General features: G+C 48.6%; 1 protein-coding gene across 1 annotated transcript in view; it reads right to left on the reverse strand.

Annotated features, from left to right (window-relative positions):
• Positions 1-18,047, reverse strand: part of LOC146197721 (uncharacterized) — a 33,586-nt gene extending 15,539 nt beyond the window's left edge. Inside the window, exons 1-3 of the mRNA XM_084599635.1 lie at positions 17,960-18,047; positions 16,091-16,197; positions 13,353-13,415 (exon numbers count right to left, since the gene is read on the reverse strand). Of these exons, the coding sequence (XP_084455761.1) occupies positions 13,353-13,415; positions 16,091-16,197; positions 17,960-18,047 (258 nt within the window). The remainder of the gene's footprint in view (positions 1-13,352; positions 13,416-16,090; positions 16,198-17,959) is intronic.
• Positions 18,048-18,911: the final 864 nt, after the last annotated feature.

The raw sequence follows: 18,911 nt of genomic DNA on the forward strand, positions 1-18,911 counted from the left end.
GTAAACCCTCACAGGAAAGGGAGAGCCAAACATGTTGGTTCACGACGAATGACTCAATCGCAGGTGTTCCGACCTCATCTCCTCCACCTCCTGCAGACAGGAGAGGGCGACGCACTTTCCCTCGAGCTCCAGGCTTGACCAGCTTTTGCACACACACGCACGCACAGGAACACGCTGAGTCTTGTCGGCGGGAGGAAGCGTTGCGCGGCCGATGAACGGCGTCGAAATGGCCGATCCGCTCGCGGTTCTGCCTGTTGCTATGCGGTGGCCGCGTCAGTTGTCCCACTTCTCGGTGGAGAAACGTAACAGACTGCCCCGCCGGGGAAGGGAGATCCCGAAGGGCAGGGGACTGCATCCGCTGTCCGGAGGGATCGGGATGTTGCTGCTAGCTGGGGTCGTCCAACTCAGCTTCTCTTGAGCTCAAACAGCCTGAAGAAGTCCTTGGCAAGTCCGGGTTTCCAAGGCACTCTGCAACCTGTCTTCAAGAGAGATTTCTGGCAGCCCACAACGTCACAACCACGCTAAAGACTCAACCGTTCAGCCAGCAAGCACGGCACAAACTTCACAAAGTTCTGCCAGACTATTTCCCTCTTATGCCCCCATCTATATTAAAGGGCAGCTTAGCAGCACTTGGAACGCGTCCACAAATTTGAAAATCGCATTTTCAAAACAGCACTTCAAACAAAGATACTACAATACAAATTTTCAAAATCCTATGTCAGGAAGAAAAACACCAACAAGTGAAAACTGAGGCTTCTTCTCACGTTATCGGCTCCGACTTAAGCCATCGGCATTACCGTTGAGATCACCCTTTTCACTAAAGCTTCGGCTGTCCGTTTCTCGGAACAACCGTACCTTCCTGTTTCTGTGCGAAGAAACACATGAGCATGAATCACTCACATTTCGGAACAACCTATCCCTCTCCTTACGTGTTGCGCACCAGTCACGCATTTTCTGGGCACGGGCGCATTTGTGCCTTTGGGATAGTCGCTTTCTCTTTCGCGATAGCTTACACTTGCTCCATTCTTTCTCTCGCCTGCCTTTCCGCTTTTTTCTGCGGCAGCACTGAAACACAGGCTTTCTGCTTTCTTTTTGCAACCGTTTCAGTTTTCTCTCCTTACGATGGCAGCATTCTTTCTCGCGCCTGGCCTTTCGCGTTTTTCGTCGGCAGCGCTGGAATACTAGCCTTCTGCTTTCTTTTTGCAATCGTTTGAGTTTGCTCTCCTTACGATGGCAGCATTCTTTCTCGCGTCTGCCTTTCCGCGTTTTTCGGTGGCAGCACTTGAACACTCCAGTCCCACTTTCTTTCGGCGCGAGCTCTGGCAAGCTAGCGGTAACCGGAGCTAGTAGGACACCGGTGTCGTCTGAGTGGTCAAAGTGCGGCGCCGCGTCTGCATCGCGGCCAGCAGCGCATGACTCACCTTCAGACAAGTCCGAACAACAACCGCTCATGCCAGCCCTCAAGCTAGGCAGTTCCTCTGGCGGCGCCGCGGCTGCATCGCATGACTCACTTTCAGTCAAATCCGAACAACCGCTTATGCCAGCCCTCAAGCTAGGCATTTCCTCTGGCTCGCCACTCACGTTACACGGGTCCTCCGATGAGCTGCATCGCTCAGCGTTAACCGGCGCACGATCAAGCTCCTTCGACAGCTGGGGCGCTTCGGATTGCGTGAGGGCCATAGGTGCTACGTCCGTGTTCGCACTGGGGTTGCTTTCGCGAATACAACCTAGCGTGCTATCGGAGCACGAACGACTCTGACTCTGCTCTGGTCGCTCGCTGTCGCCTTCGCAAGTCTCGCCGCTATCGGAGCACGAACGACTCTGACTCTGCTCTGGTCGCTCGCTGTCGCCTTCGCAAGTCTCGCTCTCTACAGCGTACGCGCACTCCTCGTCGGTCTGCCCTGGCTGATCACAACTCGCGGGTTGCGCAGCTTCCCTGATTGGCAATTCGCTTTTCTGCGCGCCCTGCTCTACGACACAGCTGATTTCGGAAACTGAAAGTTTCTCATTTTCTAGCTGATTTCCATCTCCGCCATGGTCTAGACCAGCTTCTGCATTTAACTCGAGAGGCGGTTCAGCTATTATCAGTTCCCCACACTCATATGATGGAACTGTATCTCCTACAGCTATTTGGGTCGGCGTGCAGTTCACCTCGCTTAACGGCGTCACTTCGGACTTCTCGCCGATTAAGCCTGTGCTAACAGTGTCAGCTAGTGGCTCGACCAAGGTAACACAATACTCTTCTGTTCGAGAATCGGTCGGCTCACTACTGCGGTCACATTGCTCGGCCGCTTCCCCAAGCTGTTTCTCACACTCCTGTGCAAGTTCGATTTGCTCCGGAACTTCCGCACTGTCTAGCCATTCGCTTACAGCGGCTTTCAACTGATAGGCCAAATCAAAGTATGACTTGTCACAATGTTTCTCGCTCTCATATCTCTTCCGAAGATCATGAGGCGTTATCTGATATCGTATCAGCAATGAATCTTTTAGTTCATCGTAATTTTGCAACCGGTCGCCAACTAATCGCTTCATTTCTTCCGACGCTTCAGCGGAGAGAAGAGCTACCAACTTCAGCGCCCAACTACCTCGCTCGAAGCGTTTACTTCTACAGACATTCTCGAAGTCTGCCAAATAATTTACCATATCCTCGGCGATGAGGAATGGTGGCGTACCGTCTCGCGGTATCGAACCGTTACGCTGAATGGCACTGAAAGCGTCAAACTTTTCCACGCTCATTCGATGTGCTGAAATCTCCAGCTGGATCAGTTTCCCTACGAGGGCGTCCTTTTTCTCGTGACGTTCCCTACGCACACGATCCTCTTGACGTTCGTCAATGATCTCAAGGCATTCCAAAAGCTCGTCATCTTCAGCTTCCAACTCAAGAATAGCCTTTAACACTTCTAGTTTTCTGAGTTTGTCTGACAAATTCAGACCCAACTCCTCCGCAAGCTCCAGCAATTTCGGTTTGCGCAACGACTTCAAATCCAAACCCATGGCTGTTCCGAATGCTGCCTTCTCTACTGCCCACTATTGCCTTGCTGCAATTAACCCAGCAACAACGACAACACAATTACCAGCTCTGTTCTCTACTTAACAAAAGCCTGGCAAAACTCAGTAGAAGAAAGTCCCGCACTCACCAAACCTCGCAGCCAAGAATCCAACGCAGTCGTTCCGCTGCAGGCAACCAGTCATCACACAGGGCTCGTTGCACTGCTCCCGCCTTTCCGCTGAGCTGCTTTGATTCACGAGTCACGCCTGTGACATCTCCGCTCTTCCCACCAGATGTTGCACCTCGGTCAGGCCTGTCTCGTTTCACCGACCACGGTCACTGCTTGGTCGTCCTCGTCTCTCCGCTGTTCACCAGTTGTTAGACGACGGTATCGCCTGGCTCGTCCCTCCAACCACGGTTACGGCTTGGTCGTCGTCGTCCCACCGCTGTTCACCAATTGTTACGTTTGGGTCGCGAGTGCCGGGGTAGCGTACCGCTGCGGCGCGCGGCCTCTCGGTGGCGTTGGCCTTGCGGCTCCGTGGACGGCGGACGGCATCAAAGGTGCCAGCAAAGACGAGGCGTCTTTTAACGAAACAACCTTTACTGTAACATCAGGAAGAAACGGGCAGTGAAGCTGACCCGGAGAGATTACAGACACTCTCACACAGCTGGTGTCTAGCGCCGTGCCAACGGCGCGTCAAAGTAGTCTCTCTCTCAGCGGAGTCGGCCGCTGCTTTTTATAGTTTTTCCAGTTCACAGGGAAAGGGTAAACCCTCACAGGAAAGGGAGAGCCAAACATGTTGGTTCACGACGAATGACTCAATCGCAGGTGTTCCGACCTCATCTCCTCCACCTCCTGCAGACAGGAGAGGGCGACGCACTTTCCCTCGAGCTCCAGGCTTGACCAGCTTTTGCACACACACGCACGCACAGGAACACGCTGAGTCTTGTCGGCGGGAGGAAGCGTTGCGCGGCCGATGAACGGCGTCGAAATGGCCGATCCGCTCGCGGTTCTGCCTGTTGCTATGCGGTGGCCGCGTCAGTTGTCCCACTTCTCGGTGGAGAAACGTAACACTACCTTTCTCTGAACGAGAACACCTTATTAAAACCAGTTTCATAATGCCTCTCCTTATAAAGCCAAGAGGTTAACCATCGCGTGTAGCTAATTTTTCTGCGATGGACACGCAGAGAGATAAGCGAGGGTTTTTAGGGCAGAAGCCTTTCTAGGCTCCTCATGGTACGCAATTCCCTGCGCAAGAGCTGTGCGCGGGATCTCTGCATAGGATCTATGCGCTGTTGTGTCACTTGTCAATCATCCTGAAGACGCCATTAAAAAAATAAAAATCCTGCCTCCGCCAAGAATCGAACCTCCATCACTCCCTGCCGAGCGCTTTAACCAACTGCGCCACGCCCTGAATTTTTTTCTTTTTGCAGGTATATTCGTGAAACGTGCATCATAATTGTCCTTGCCTACAGGATAATGACCATGATAACAGACGCAATGGCAATGACGGTGCATTTAGTTGATAGTGATAATGAGAGCAAAAAGTGAGGCACCGTGCACAGCAGCAACGCTCCGGCTATCGAATTTCTGCAGTGTACAAGACTCCACAGTTCTCTCGGAAATCTTTAAAAGCAAACAGGCTCATGGGTTGCAGAAATGTTCACATGAAAGGCCCGCAGAAACTTAGAGTTAAGAAAAAAATCTGCCTCCACCAGGAATCGAACCACCGTTCTCTCGATCCCCAGCCGAATGTGCAAAGCCCTAGACCCCGCCGGCTTTTTTATTACCGGAAAATTTACACAAATATAAATAGCTTTAGAACAAAACAGTACGAATTCGTCACACACACAAAAAGTACTAAAATCATCATCCTGTCTTCGGCTGGCGGACGTGGTCAGTTTAAAAATTCCTGGTATTTGACAAGCACTTCAACTCGCTCTAACTTTCCCAGTAGACAATTCTGCACTTTTTGCGTGTTTAGGTAATTTCGAATCGCTTCTCTGTCGTCCTGAACGGGCATCAACGTCACCATGCTCAATAGACATTCTGCTTCTCCATATGCTGTGCAGAGCAAGTAACGTAATAAGGTCGAAAGGTGTGTCATCATCAGCGTCTACAGGGAGGAAGGGAGAAACCGGGTACCGTGTGTTTTCAGCACTGTAAAATGTTTTTGTTGAAATATACAGAAATTCTCTGGCAGCTGTCCTGCCAGAAATTTCCTGTTCTGCTATGGTTTCTGTTTTTTAATTTTTTTTTCTGTGATTTTACAGTTTTTCTGTTTACAACTGATAGAAAATTTTTGTAAATTTTGACAAAACATTTTCTGTTATACCACTTTTTTGTTTATTAGTCCTGCTTTCTTTTCTGTCGCAGTGAAAATAATCATGCAAAAATATCTTTTTTTTTTACTTGTCTTTCATAAATTGCATTAAGCGCCAATTTCTTCAATGAACACTATGTTAAGACGAAAGCCTTGCCAACTACATCTCACGACTATCTCTCGGCGCTGGCAATACTCGATGGCACCGATAAGGTGTTTAGAAAATTTTTTATTAGACATAAGACATTTACATTAGACATTCACATGAGCGGCGACAAATGACCAAAACAGGAATTGCACATGATTACAACAAAAAAAAAATGTACATAGAATACATCGTAACGAACAAATACATCACAGATCAGTATTTACATACAGAATAAAATTTGCGCAGTTCGTGATGATGATATATACAATTTTGAATGGCAATGTACATGAAGGTATAGACAGTGTAGAAACTTTGCCAAATAAAATAAACATATACAGCAATCGTATGCACACTATGTGGGTTGCAATGTGAACAGCTGTGAGCGTACATATATATATATATCTAAGAAGTACACGTCCGTTCGACATGTGTGGATGCACATGTGCGTTGCGATGTATAAAGGAGTGAGTTGACATAAATATTTACATTATATTACAGGTGCCAAGGTGGGTAAAACCCACCCGACACGTCCATCCGACACGGAAAAAAAAGGGCAGGACCATTGGCGAAGGAACTCTCGTTCACTAAGGTAGAAAAGTTCCTCAGCCAGAAAGCTTACGATCTCCTTTCGTTGACGCGCCAGGATAGGGAAAAGCGCACGTCTGCGCCGGTTCGATGCGACAGCCTCACAACGATTGCGCCATAACGCGAAAGCCCCAGCTAGAATTAGCAATCGTGCAAAGCGATCGCGAGGACATCTACCATTTATCAGAAATCGATTAATACCTAGATATCTGAAACCGGCATGAACTGCCCTCCAAAAAACACGAGCAACGGCGCATTGCTGGGCCATGTGACAATTGGATTCTTGAAGTGGGTAGTTGGGGCACTGCGCTGTCCGCACAATGCCCCATCGCTGCAGCCGATCTCGTGCAGGCAAAACCCCCCACTCCAAAAGCCACATAAAGTCACGTAAATGCCCTGGCAGAAACGACGTGTTGTGAGTGGTAACCAACAAGTGGAATCCGCCCAGCGGAAGTAGTAACGTTCCCATTGACTCCACTACTCTGTTCGCCGAGACGTCTAAGTCAGGGCTCACATGACAGACGTGGCGACAAAATGTCACCATGCACGAATAAAAAACAGGCATCCGGAAAGCCTGAGGTCCCCTATTGAGTGGTATGTCAGGGACAAGCTCCCTCACATTGGTGCCTAAAAAATAGAAGGCACCAGATGAGATGAGTGCCCAGCACGAGTCTTGCAGCAAACAAAGAAGAAAGCGCAGAGCCAGCAGCCGACAGCAGACTGAAAAATAAGGGAAGGCAAACCCACCCTTCGAACATGGCTGGGCGAGTGCCGCACGGCATACTAGTTCCGTGCGACCTTCCCAAAAAATGAACTTACAAGAGACTGGAGGGAACGCAAAATCTGAGAGGTGGATGCATTACATGTGCGAGGTACCATATTCGCCCGTAAAAAACAGTGCGGACAAGATAGCGTTTCTCCAACATGGGTAGTTCAAAGGAACTGGCTGTAGTCACCTTGCTGCACACCTCGTTTAAGACGGAAGTCCACACCGAAGCTGCTATCCCACGTGCCTCATAATCAATGCCAAGTATGCGGATGGTGTCGCAGTGAATAATTGGTAGGGCACCATTAAGGCGCGCTTCCGGCCTGCCAATTAAAAGATATTTACTTTTTTTCAAAATTGAGAGCAGCCCCAGAAACCTTGCCGCATCTGTCAAAACGATGAAGGCAGCGCAGCAGGCTCGCTTCATCACGCAGATACAGCGTAATATCATCCGCGTAAGCAGTCACACGCAGCGTCTGACACCCTGGGAGAGGGAGGCCACGGATACTTTGGTCTGTAAGTATTGCCCTCAAATATGGCTCTAAGCTGAGAGCAAACAAAAATGGCGAGAGGGAACAAGCTTGCCGGACACCTCGGGTCACAGGGAAAGGGGCACTTTCCCGCCTATACATCGCCAGTGTGCTTTGAATGCCATCATAAATGCTTTTAATTAAAGATATTAAATTTTGCGGAAACTGGAAAGCATCCAAAACGCCGAATATGTAGCCATGCTCTATCCGGTCAAAAGCTTTTTCTTGATCTAAAGAAACAAGGATGCCACTAGCTAAGCGTCTCTGTGTGTAATCAATAATGTCTCGAATGGCATACGACAAACTATGTATTTCCCTGACAATAACAGAGCACACCTGATGACAACCAGTAAGGGAGGCCATCACACCCCTCAAGCGCCGAACCACGGTGACTGCGAGAGCCTTGTAGTCTACGTTAAGAAGGGTGATCGGCCTCCACTCTTCTGGTCGAGATGATCCAGGATCACATTTTGGGATCAAAATTATTCGCCCTCTTCGAAAACTGGCCGGAAAATCTAAATGCTCAAAGCACTGTCGAAGGACATTGGTCAGTGCTGGACCGACAACGTCCCAGAAACCCAAATAAAATTCCACGGGGAGCCCATCAGGCCCAGGCGCTTACCCCCGTTTCATTGACTCTAAAGCTGTCTTTGCCTCTTCTAAAGAGGGAAGTGCACAAAGCACATCATGCATCTCCGGGCTGACCAGCGGCAACCCAGCTAACATTGGATGCGTCTCTACAGCTCCTACACCAATCGTAGCATCTGAACATGCCATGCCTTTGAAGTGCGTCAAGAAACGCATACAATCCCTAGTTTGATGGGACGCAGAGTGGGGCGCTCCGCTTAACGCTGAGCTATGGATGTAAGTTCTCCGTGCAAATCGAAGCACCTCAGGATGTGCAAATCGACTACGTCTTCCACGCCGGGCCGCCGCCGAACAGGACGAGGCTCAAGTAAGGCACTGATACCGGCTATGTAACAGTCCGCACTATGCGCGCATCAGAGGGCTATGCCAACCCGCTCTGTGTGCGATGCGGATCTTCGTAGCCGTGTCTATCAGCTCCTCAGACACGCGACGACGTAGTACACGACCCTCTACCGAACTGTGCATGCGCCAAATTGATTTGAGCGTGTCCCATTCATTTTCTGCACTGTCAGAAAGTGAGACGCATAAAGCTCGCGACAAGCTCTCACGCGAACGCGAATCATGTAGTACGTGCACATCAAAACGCCACGGACGAAATGAGCCAGCGCTCTGAAAGGAAAGGCTGAGCATGACGGGCCGGTGGTCAGAAATATGAATGGGCGTCTGAGGCAAGGCCACAACATCCATAGCCGACACATACGTTGAAAGGGACTGTGGCACATATGCGCGATCCAGTCTGCTCGAAGATGAACCACGATGCCATGTCCAGCAGAAACGCGACCCATGCATGAGTTCGTTGGCATCAAGAAGCGCAAAATGCTGAACCAGGCGCTGCAGTTCACGTGCGTTCTAAGTCGGTCGCCCTCAACATCTACGTATGTGTCTATAACACAATTAAAATCGCCCACTGTTATTACATGGCGGCCGTCTAAAAAGAAAACATCCAACCCTTTAAAGAAGGTATTGCTTCTTGGAGTCCGCCGGAGCATAAATGCACAAGATACGCAACTTCAAAGCCGCAAATATACCCCGCCGGGGTGGCATAGTGGTTACGGCGCTCGACTACTGTTCCCAAGGACGCGGGATCGAATCCCGGCCTCGACGGCAGCTTTTCGGTGGAGGCGAAAAGCAAGGCGCCCGTGTGCTGTGCGATGTCAGTGCACGTTAAAGAACCCCAGGTGGTCGAAATTTCCGGAGTCCTCCACTACGGCGTCTCTCATAGCCTGAGTTGCTTTGGGACGTTAAACCCCAGAAACTAAAGCCGCAAATAAGCAATCGAACGCTAGAACACGCCCAAAACCGTCATATGTGAAGTGATGATCGCACAAAAGGGATCTGTTTAGCACCACAATTCCTGCGCCACTCGAGCGCGAAGTGGCGAACGAAAAGAAGCACGTACTCCAAATGAAAATCGCGCTTTAATGCCAATACATCAGAAAGAGTAGTAAAATTTGTTTCCTGAAGACACAATATGTCACAGTTTGTTCTGAAAGCCAAATCTACTATTTCTGTCTGTTTTCGCATTTTATGAAACCCCTGAGCGTTTAAAGAAATAATTTTCAGTCCTAATGACATATCGGGTATTGAGTTCGGAACGCTATTGAGGCAGATGCGAGCCCTGATGTGGCACCACGAAAGTGCTTTGCACTCACATTAGGTGGAGCTCCCCGGCCCTCCTGAAGAAGGACGGGACTTCTTCGGAGGGTGTTCCTCCGGGCGACCTTGTGCCGCATCCGATCCTGAGGTCGGCGACAAAACACAGCGCTTATTCCCTTCTCGCTGGAGCTCGATGACCATATCACACTCACTGAGCGTTGAAAGCGACAGGGAGTGTCCGACACCAAGGCTGAAAGAGCTGCTGGAATCGTCCACATCCTGTTTTTGGCTCACAACCTCAGATGACTCCTTTAAGACTTTTCGTAATGCCGGTAGTTTTTTTCACGCACCCCGTTTGGTTCTCCAAGACTCCGCGAATCTTAGAAACGCCAGCAGTGGCCGGCGTCGCCGCCAGCTTCATATACGACAAGCCTGCGTTCCGCGAATCTTAGAAACGCCGGCGTTGCCGCCAGCTTCATATACGACAAGCCTGCGTTCCGAGGGCACCGCGGGTTTTCGGTGGAGCCAAAGCCTTAGATGCCGACCGCACCTTCTTTCCGCGAACTCCATGCTTGGCCTGGACGCCGCGAACTTCAGACGTGCACTGAGGTTCCGGTGACGATGTGGCAGGAGCTGCCTCGATAGCTGAAGGCTCACATCATGATTCGGGGACCACCGCGGTATCAGCCGCGTTCGCGCAAGCAATCTCAGGCTAGGATGGACCAGTCGTATGCTTGTCCAACGGCACATCATCAGTGCTGGCCGTTCCTTCCGCCAGTGTACCAGTAGTCGAATTCGGCAACGTTTTTTGATGTCGTGCCCTCCACAGAGTCTATTTGTACTTCCTCCTTGCCTTTAGTAGACTCAGCTGGCTTGGCAGATGGGGCCGGCGCTGTAGGCTTCATGGGTGTATAGGGGAGGAAACGCACTTGCCGCTGCGTCCGAGTAGGAACGGCGCACCGGGCACGTCACCGTCGGATGGTCCTCACTGCAGCGTCGGCAGGGCAGGGAGCAGCCTTCGCTTTGCTGACCGTGGATACCACAGCGTCCACAAAAAGACGCTGAACACTGCGCCCGAAAGTGCTCCGAGGAGCCACGCAAACACGCTGCATACCTTTGTAGTCAGAGGTTACGCGATGCCCAGCGACGTGTAGGTAGTACGGCACTGGTGACGACGCAGACATCTCCATCCGAACATACCGCGTCCCAGTGAGAACACCCTTACGGGAGCCCATCTGGCCCGCAGTGACGGACAGGACTCTGCCATGCTGGCTCAAGACCTGTATGAGCGTTTCGGGTGAGACGTAAGACGGCAGGAAAAGGCAGGCCCCGGTGGTAACTTGAGGCCCAACAGGGACGATTGGTATACGCTCGCTGCCGATGACGAGGCAGCCGGCGTCAACGATTAGAGACATGGATGTCATGCTCTTCACTCTAACTTGATAAGGCTGGGCGCCCATATGCTGGACGCAGTAAACTTAGGCAAACCCACTATTGAGGCCGCCGCGTCGACGACGGTCTCGGGACTGGTCCCCGCAGGGACGACTATGTCGAAGACCTGAGTCTTCGAAGAGTTCCAGAGCATTGAAGGTGCTACGGTGACAAAACCACGGGACGCCTCTAACGTGAAACACGCAGGGACGCCCGCCACTAATCAAGTCTTCACCACTAGAATCGAGAATTTCATGTACATCTTGTTCAGGCATGGAGATGTGTGTTTAGCCAAAAGGCCGAGAAGCGATAAGGCCAAGAAGGTTAATTCTGAATAGAAAGCGAAATGGTATGACAACCCTGAAGACGCTGTTCGATGATCGGCTGCGTAAAAATTTCGATTGGAAAGCAGATAACAGCGCCACATTGAGGTCCGTTTTTGGTTGGCTCTCTGCTACAGTGTTATCTGTTACGCCTTGTTCCACTTGCTTCTTTTCGGAGCCTAGACAACGGCTGTGGCGTATAGAGGAGCGAATTCCGCTACCCGTTCATAATACAGCCAATAAAACATTTCAAAAGGAAGGCGGCTAGCGAATAACCCGTATCAGAGGCATCTGTGTTTTATACAGCAGAGCTCCTCGTCAGCACTAGCTGCTATGCCCACTTCTAACCAACGTCACATCTGCAATGGTTTGGGAGTCTGATTTCAGTGCTGCGAGAACATAAAATGGTTCGTCATAAAGGTATGTATACAGGCACATCAGCGTGCGCTGGTGCATGCATGTTTGTGCGCGTGCGTGCGTGCAAGCGAACTGGCGGGCGGTGAGAAGCGGAAAGAAAATACTGGCACACAGAAAGATGCCGCGGCTACGAAGACATGACGTCGATCACGCCACCACTGTTACTGCATGACCAAAACCCAAGCGACATACCCAAAATGCCTACCGCATAAAAGCGAAGCAGGAAATTCAGATTCACTTCACATATTCTAGGCAGCGCTACAGCTGGCAGAAGGGACGTCATGTAAGATGAGTTCATCCTGAATGTTGTCTTATTCTAGTCCGGAGAATGCGGAAGTGTGCCTACAGTTTGGCAATGAGCGTCTCGGAGGGTTATATTCCGAACTGTAGCTCAAGCGAGTGAGTCGAACTTCCCGTCGACTCGGCCATGTGACACCATCTTCTGACATCACACCACCAATAAGTACGCGCCCATGTCATCTGGCAACTGTCACGTACCAGAGGCACGCTTTAGAAATTTAGAGGAAACGCTGCTTTTAACGAGCTTAGCAAATGGCTCGATCTGTTGTGTTTACGAAGTATACATTTTTGAGGCCTTAAACAAATGTTCAATACATTGATGCAAAAATGTATAGCCTACCTATTGAGAGGTTCACTCTCACCTCATTAAGATCTCACTGAAACATCGAGCTGTTGTAATGCGAACGCAAGAAGAGTCATAGTAGGATTGATTCTCAGCAATGTGTGCTGCGCAAACGCGTCAGCCTTATAATTTTAATTCCAAAGCTATTTCTTTTTTTTACATTTACACGCGTCATTTTAGATCGACTGCTTCACCTGATTTTAACCTCTGAATGAAATCGCCCTTCAGATAAATTGAAAACCTTACTCCCTTTTTTTCTATCCTCAAATTGGCATCAGATTTCTTTTTTTATCTTTTCCTACAAAGCTGTTTTTATCTTCAAGTAACAGGGAATTGAATTGCAGACAGCTTTATACCGAGCTCGCTAAGTGCGATACCATAATCGCTGGTTGCCATTGCGATAACTTGTCTATACCTGTGCGGAACACGCGCTATGAATTCGCATGCAGCGGAAGTGTGTAAATAACTTTCGTGACAGAAAGACTTTGAAGGGTCACTGAAGACAGCCCCTCACAATTATAGCTCCCAGTATGCCTGGGAGAGAAGAAGAATGCCCATTTATGGATGAGAAAATTTACCCGTCACTCAGCTTAACCTCAGGATGTCCGCAGCTGTGCTCGTCGACATAGTTTTGAAGTCAATGGGTCTGTGAGATTGGACTTGAATTTCGGTGTCGACGCACGCAGTTTACTTGCCGAACTGTTCGGTGACATATGTTTTGTGCTTCGTCTTTGTTACAGAACTAATCTCCGCTTTCGATGGGAGTGGCTCTCCGTTATTAGAAATCGGCACCCAATCGATACAGGGCAACATCGATTTGCCCCCAATATTTCTTTAAGAACGGCAAGTGAGCGCCCTCGTGCACAATAACAAGACAGCTTTCGCGTTAATAGTTCCATCTACAGGATGCATGCAGCGTCCATAGGCATAAATCAGGAAAACTTTCGCTCACATCTTTAACGTCCATTAAGCCACGATAGCAGTCAACGTGATACTCGCAGACTACGGTCACCACCTATGACAGAAAAAAAAAAAAAAAGGTAGGTAAAATTGAAAACATATATAGACAAGCACCACAATGTAGCACAACGTCAGCGGCGAGCTCTTGCCTAAGTTCGAAGTAGGACCGAGAAGTGTTTTTGTTGATTAGAAGGCCCTCGTCACACAAAATAGCGCGCCGGGCAAGTACATAAATAGAGCGCGGTCAAGAGTAATGGTTGAGCTGATTACACATCTTAATTTAGGCGATCCTCGAATGACCGACACGCGCACGCATACACGCTTGCATGCACGCACACGCAGACTCATGCACACCAGCAGGAATGTATTCATATCGCTTTCGCTCGCACCCAAACCTGCCATAATAGCCCTGATATCTGAAGTATCTTGCACACTTTCTCTCGCACGTATTGTCTCATCGTTTGTGAGGCCCCTTTCTGCACCCCTCACTCATCCCCCGCCCTCTCATGGCATACTTGGCTGGCTTCTCCTTGTGAATGGTATCAGCTCGGACTGGTCTGCAGGCGAAGCACATTTCAGCGCTTCGTTCGTGGTTTGAAATAAAGCGTTTTAGAACCCTTACTTGACAAAAATAAACCCTGTGAGCAAACGTTTGATGTGATTGCAGCCTACGCCATGCCCGACCAAAACATAGCAACACAATTTGTAACAGGACGATTTCATGGCGTTATTTGTCCGAGGGTATTTCGAACACATAGGAAGGCGCATTACGTGAAACCCCGCATCCGTGGATGGCTGCAATCTGTGCAAATCGAAAGAAAAGCATTTGTTTATCGCATATGAGAAGCGAAAAAAAATCTGTAGGTCATTTTCTTCTGAAAGTCGTTTCAAGCATGCACTATTTGCAATGTTGTAGAAGCGCGCTCTTCTCAACTTTCCTGCTATCCGTCCGTGCGTCCGTCCGTTCGTCCATCCGAATAATACAACCCAGAATATTATACAAGTTTTTACCCAGGCCCCATTCTCTTCTTCGTAATATTCTTCGCAAAATTCAAATACTCTTCTAACATCTGCCCTGATCTTATTTTTACAATTCCACTCAGACCTCTACTATCCTAACCACTTATATCCGATGCAGATCACATTCTTTGTTCTCTTGTATTTTCCTACCCATTCTACTCTTTTTTTAGCCCCTCTTGAAGTGTTTGGCGGTCGTCGGCACAGCTGGAAGGCACTGGCTAGCCGGCTAAGCGCTACAGAAGCTCAGTGCTTAATTTATGCTGTTCAATAGAATCGTTTGGCAAGCACTCGCAGATGATGACTAGCAGCTTACCGGTATCGCTCAAGAGGAAAGTATACAACAGTTGCATCTTGCCTGTACTCACCTATGGGGCTGAAACGTGGAAGCTAACAAAGACGGTTCTACTTAAGTTGAGGACAACCCAGAGGGCTATGGAACGAAAAATGGTAGGGGTAACATTAAGAGATAGAAAGCGTGCAGAGTGGGTCAGAGAAATAACTCAAGTTACCGACATTCCAGTAGAAATTAAGAAGAAGAAATGGACATGGGCAGGACATGTAGTGCGAAGAGAGGATAACCGATGGTCGCTGAGGGTAACAAACTGGATTCCAAAGGAAGGAAAGCGTAGCAGGGGGCGGCAGAAAGTTAGGTGGGCGGATGAGATTAAGAAGTTCGCAGGGGTCAAGTGGATGCAGCTAGCACAGAACCGGGTTAAGTGGAGAAATATGGGAGAGGCCTTCGCCCTGCAGTGGGTATTATCAGGCTGATGATGATGATGATGATGATAGAATCGTTCTATGTTTCTACTGGCTGGTAGTCGGCCTCAAAGTTTCCATTTTCTTTCTGCTTCTCGTTATTGGAGAACGACTTCGGTTCGACGGTGTTTTCAGGCACTCTTTTCCAGAATTCATTTGGCACGATGATATAGACGACTGAACAAAGCGCCATAAAGGTGGTTGATGCCTATTTGCTTAGACAATTTAAACGGTACATAAAGACTGGGGGAACAGCGGAACCAGCAAACGGACAGTAACGCACCCTGCCCTGTCTACTAGTCGCAGTTTAATAGCTGTCTTTACGCGCTGTTTCATATTCTTGTACAAAACATGCTTTCCGACCCGAGAGAACACTGCAATCCGGCCATCGACGCAACAGTCAGAACAATTACCCCTCTTTTGCACAAATACCTACGTCCTATAAATTATCTGCCTTTACTGCTGAGTTGTTCGGCTTCATTCTTGCACTTAGGTGCGACGAGAAGCAGAGTTCAGAGATTTGTGAACAAGAAATGTCGGGCGATGTAGATATGTAGATGTGTTCTGAGATCCCCTTATATCAAATATCCTTGAGTCACACCCAAAACAGATGTTCACACTTTTTACAGGACAAAAACGAGTCACTGTTATAATCTTAATTCCCTTTCCCTACTTCCGCCCTCTGCTTGAGAACGTTGGCAGAACTACACAAATTGCTCGCAGTAAAAGGTAAAGTGTAAGCTAGCTTCTTAGGCGCATAGTTTGCTCACAGTCCACAGGAAAAAAAACCATATGTGGAAAGCGCCGCCTCTTGCTCATACGCTAAATCAACTAAAAGAAAGTGACTTAAGATGGCCAGAGTCGCTTTGGGACGTCATCCCCACAAGCAAAACCAACCAACAACGAGGCATCATGCAAACGTTCTGCTCTCCTTGCCTCGGCCAAGCGGCTCACCTTAGTGAGGAAACTGGCGTTGACTCTGTGCAGAATCAGCACGTCAGCCACGCAGTCCAGAAGAACTTTCGCTGTCGGCTTCAGCACCTTCAGCATCAGGGATGCCGCTGCAGAGAACGTACTTGACTTTGGGGGGCCTCAAGGTTAAAAGCTTGAAATTAAAAATCCGCCTAAGTGACCACATGCTTTAAATAGGTATGCGTGGGGAACGAAAACCCTTTAAAAAAGAAGGGAAGATTTGCCTTTCAGCATGTGTATATTGTAGGGACATTATCGGACAAATTTCAAGTTCCAAGTTCCTTAATATCAGCGTCATGGATTTGATCTAAGAGAAACTCAGGCTTGATTCAAGTGTTTTATCAGGTGTTATCAGAGTGATCAGGTGATATCAAGTGTTTTATATACTTTTCCATAGCAATAGGCGGTTGTCCAACCTATCGCACCTGTTAGGGGCTTAAAGAAATGAAGTCCTTTTAGCAATGGTTTTGAGCACCAATCGGAGCTATTTGGGACACGTGTGGTGCCAACGAGAGAGTTTAAAAGCGAACAGGGTAGGACACAAATATTACATTGGTGAGAAAAAAAACGCCAAAGAGGATCATATATCTTTACAGTAGCCTTCATCGCAGTTCCGTAACGATAAATGATGGCGTGATTCTTTAACCCGTATCTACTATATCATTCCAGCGCCAAGTCTAAATGTTCGTGCTTAGGTATTTCGTTTCCCTGCAGTCATCAGTGTCATTCTACGGAGTAACTTTTAGCTAAAAGAGAGCATAAGCAGAAAGGACGCCTGGCTTTCATGCCATGAAGGCGGATTTTACACGATGTCCCAAAAAGCAAATCTAATATACTAAAAGAACAGAGCAAATCAAAAGACGACCAATGTATGTTACGAAACGATGTACAATAACCGAAACAGGTGCAGGTTGAGGTTGCAAAGAGAGAAAAAATCAAGCCTTAATTTCATCATGACTTCGGAAACGACTAATTAAGAAATGCGATGGACATTTCGATATTCGTGCGGCGAACTTAAGGGCAGCCCCGCCGGGGTGGTGCAGTGGTTACGGCGCTCGACTACTGTGCTTAAGGATGCGGGATCGGATCCCGGCCTCAGCGGCTGCTTTTCGGTGGAGGCGAAAAGCAAGGGGCGCGCGTGTGCTGTGCGATGTGAGTGCACGTTAATGAACCTCAGGTGGTCTAAATTTCCGGAGTCCTCCACTACGGCATCTCTCATAGCCTGAGTCGCTTTGGGACGTTAAACCCCACAAACCAAACCAAACCTAATAACTGGTGTACCCTTAGTTAAAGAACAGTCCCTCGAATCAGCGTCTGTTCGTGTGCGGAGTGTATTGTTTGCCGAAGAATTTGAGTGTAGCTTAGTAAGTCACTGACATTTAATTAAAGAACAGCTCCTGGAATCGGCGTCCCAGCATTTGTTCGGGGGCTTAGCGTGTAAAATTTGTTTACCGAAGCACACCATGCGCGTTCAACAGTGCCACGCGGCACTCTTACGAAACCACGGAGACCTTTCTTTTTACTTGCATACGCCTTAAATTTTTTCCGTCGGCGCTTATGTTGCCAGTTCCATCGTCTTTGTCTTTTGCTCTCATTTATGTATTGTTGAATAGTAGTCTTTGGAATCCGAAGAGCGCACACTTGAAATAACGCCGCAGTCTTCCGAATGCGAATTTCGTACTTTCGACAATTGATCTGCGAAGCTTATTCCTCGAATTCGATTGGTGCTTCATGGCACGAAATGATATGCACAAAACATTCTGTGCTGATGAGGAGGAGCTGAGATGGTCCTTTCATTTCCAGCGCTGAAGGCAATTTAGTTCATCGCAAGCAACCTCTCGCGTACCTTACCTGGGGGTTTCGCGCAGATGTTAACAGCCGATGAGACAGGGGCAGACGACAGCCCGACGATCACCAGCACGCAAAGCGCAGACTTCATGGCCGAGTCCTAATGATCCCGTCAGACGCTCTTGATCGACTCCGCACAAAGGGACTGGCGGCGGATTCCGCACTCGACTGGCGCGAGTGTTTACCCAACTGCTGTACACGGGAGCTTCGTTCCATCGACTCCGTATTGCAAGTACAGGTGCGCGTTTATGCTCGCACGGAGACTGTAGTGAAACAATAATTTGGTTTCAAAAGATAGTGAAAAAGCAAACTATATATAATGTCCACACATGCCAGCTCATAAAGTGTAGGCCTGACGTGTCCCATCTGTAATGACCAGTAACCTCAATAGCTACATCAGTAATCTTGTATGGCCGCGATCCAAAAAAGAACGCAAACCGATTTCCCGTCGCTGCGCATCTATTGATGAAGAAAAAAGTAAAGGGATGTAGAACGCATACGCCCACCTAAAATGGCGTGATGGCGTGAAAGTCAGTTCTGGCGTTACGTTCGCAAGCGTTCCATTAAATCAGATTTGTGTATCAGCTTAGTTGACTCTCAGGGGTCGGAAATTCGGGATGTTGCCGACAGTTTTGCCCAACATTTTTCCTCCGCTTACAAACATCCACATTGTGATTCCGTTTGCCTCCCATCTGGTGCACTATCTAATTCCATTCTCTTTGACGAGGAGTTGATAACTGAGAGTCTTAAGCGTCTGAGACCATCTTTGTCTCCTGGACCTGATGGCATTCCAGCCGCCATAATAAAAGCCTTCAGTTATATCTTTGTACCAGTACTGACTGCCATATTTAATAACTGTTTAAAAAATGCTGCCTTCCCTCGCGTGTGGAAAATGGCACGTGTGTTTCCTGTCTTCAAGTCTGGAAACAAATCTGATGTTTCCAATTATCGTCCG

Source organism: Amblyomma maculatum, chromosome 3 (genome assembly GCF_055883805.1).
Source record: "Amblyomma maculatum isolate TAMU_Amacu chromosome 3, ASM5588380v1, whole genome shotgun sequence".
Classification (NCBI taxonomy): Eukaryota; Metazoa; Arthropoda; class Arachnida; order Ixodida; family Ixodidae; genus Amblyomma; species Amblyomma maculatum.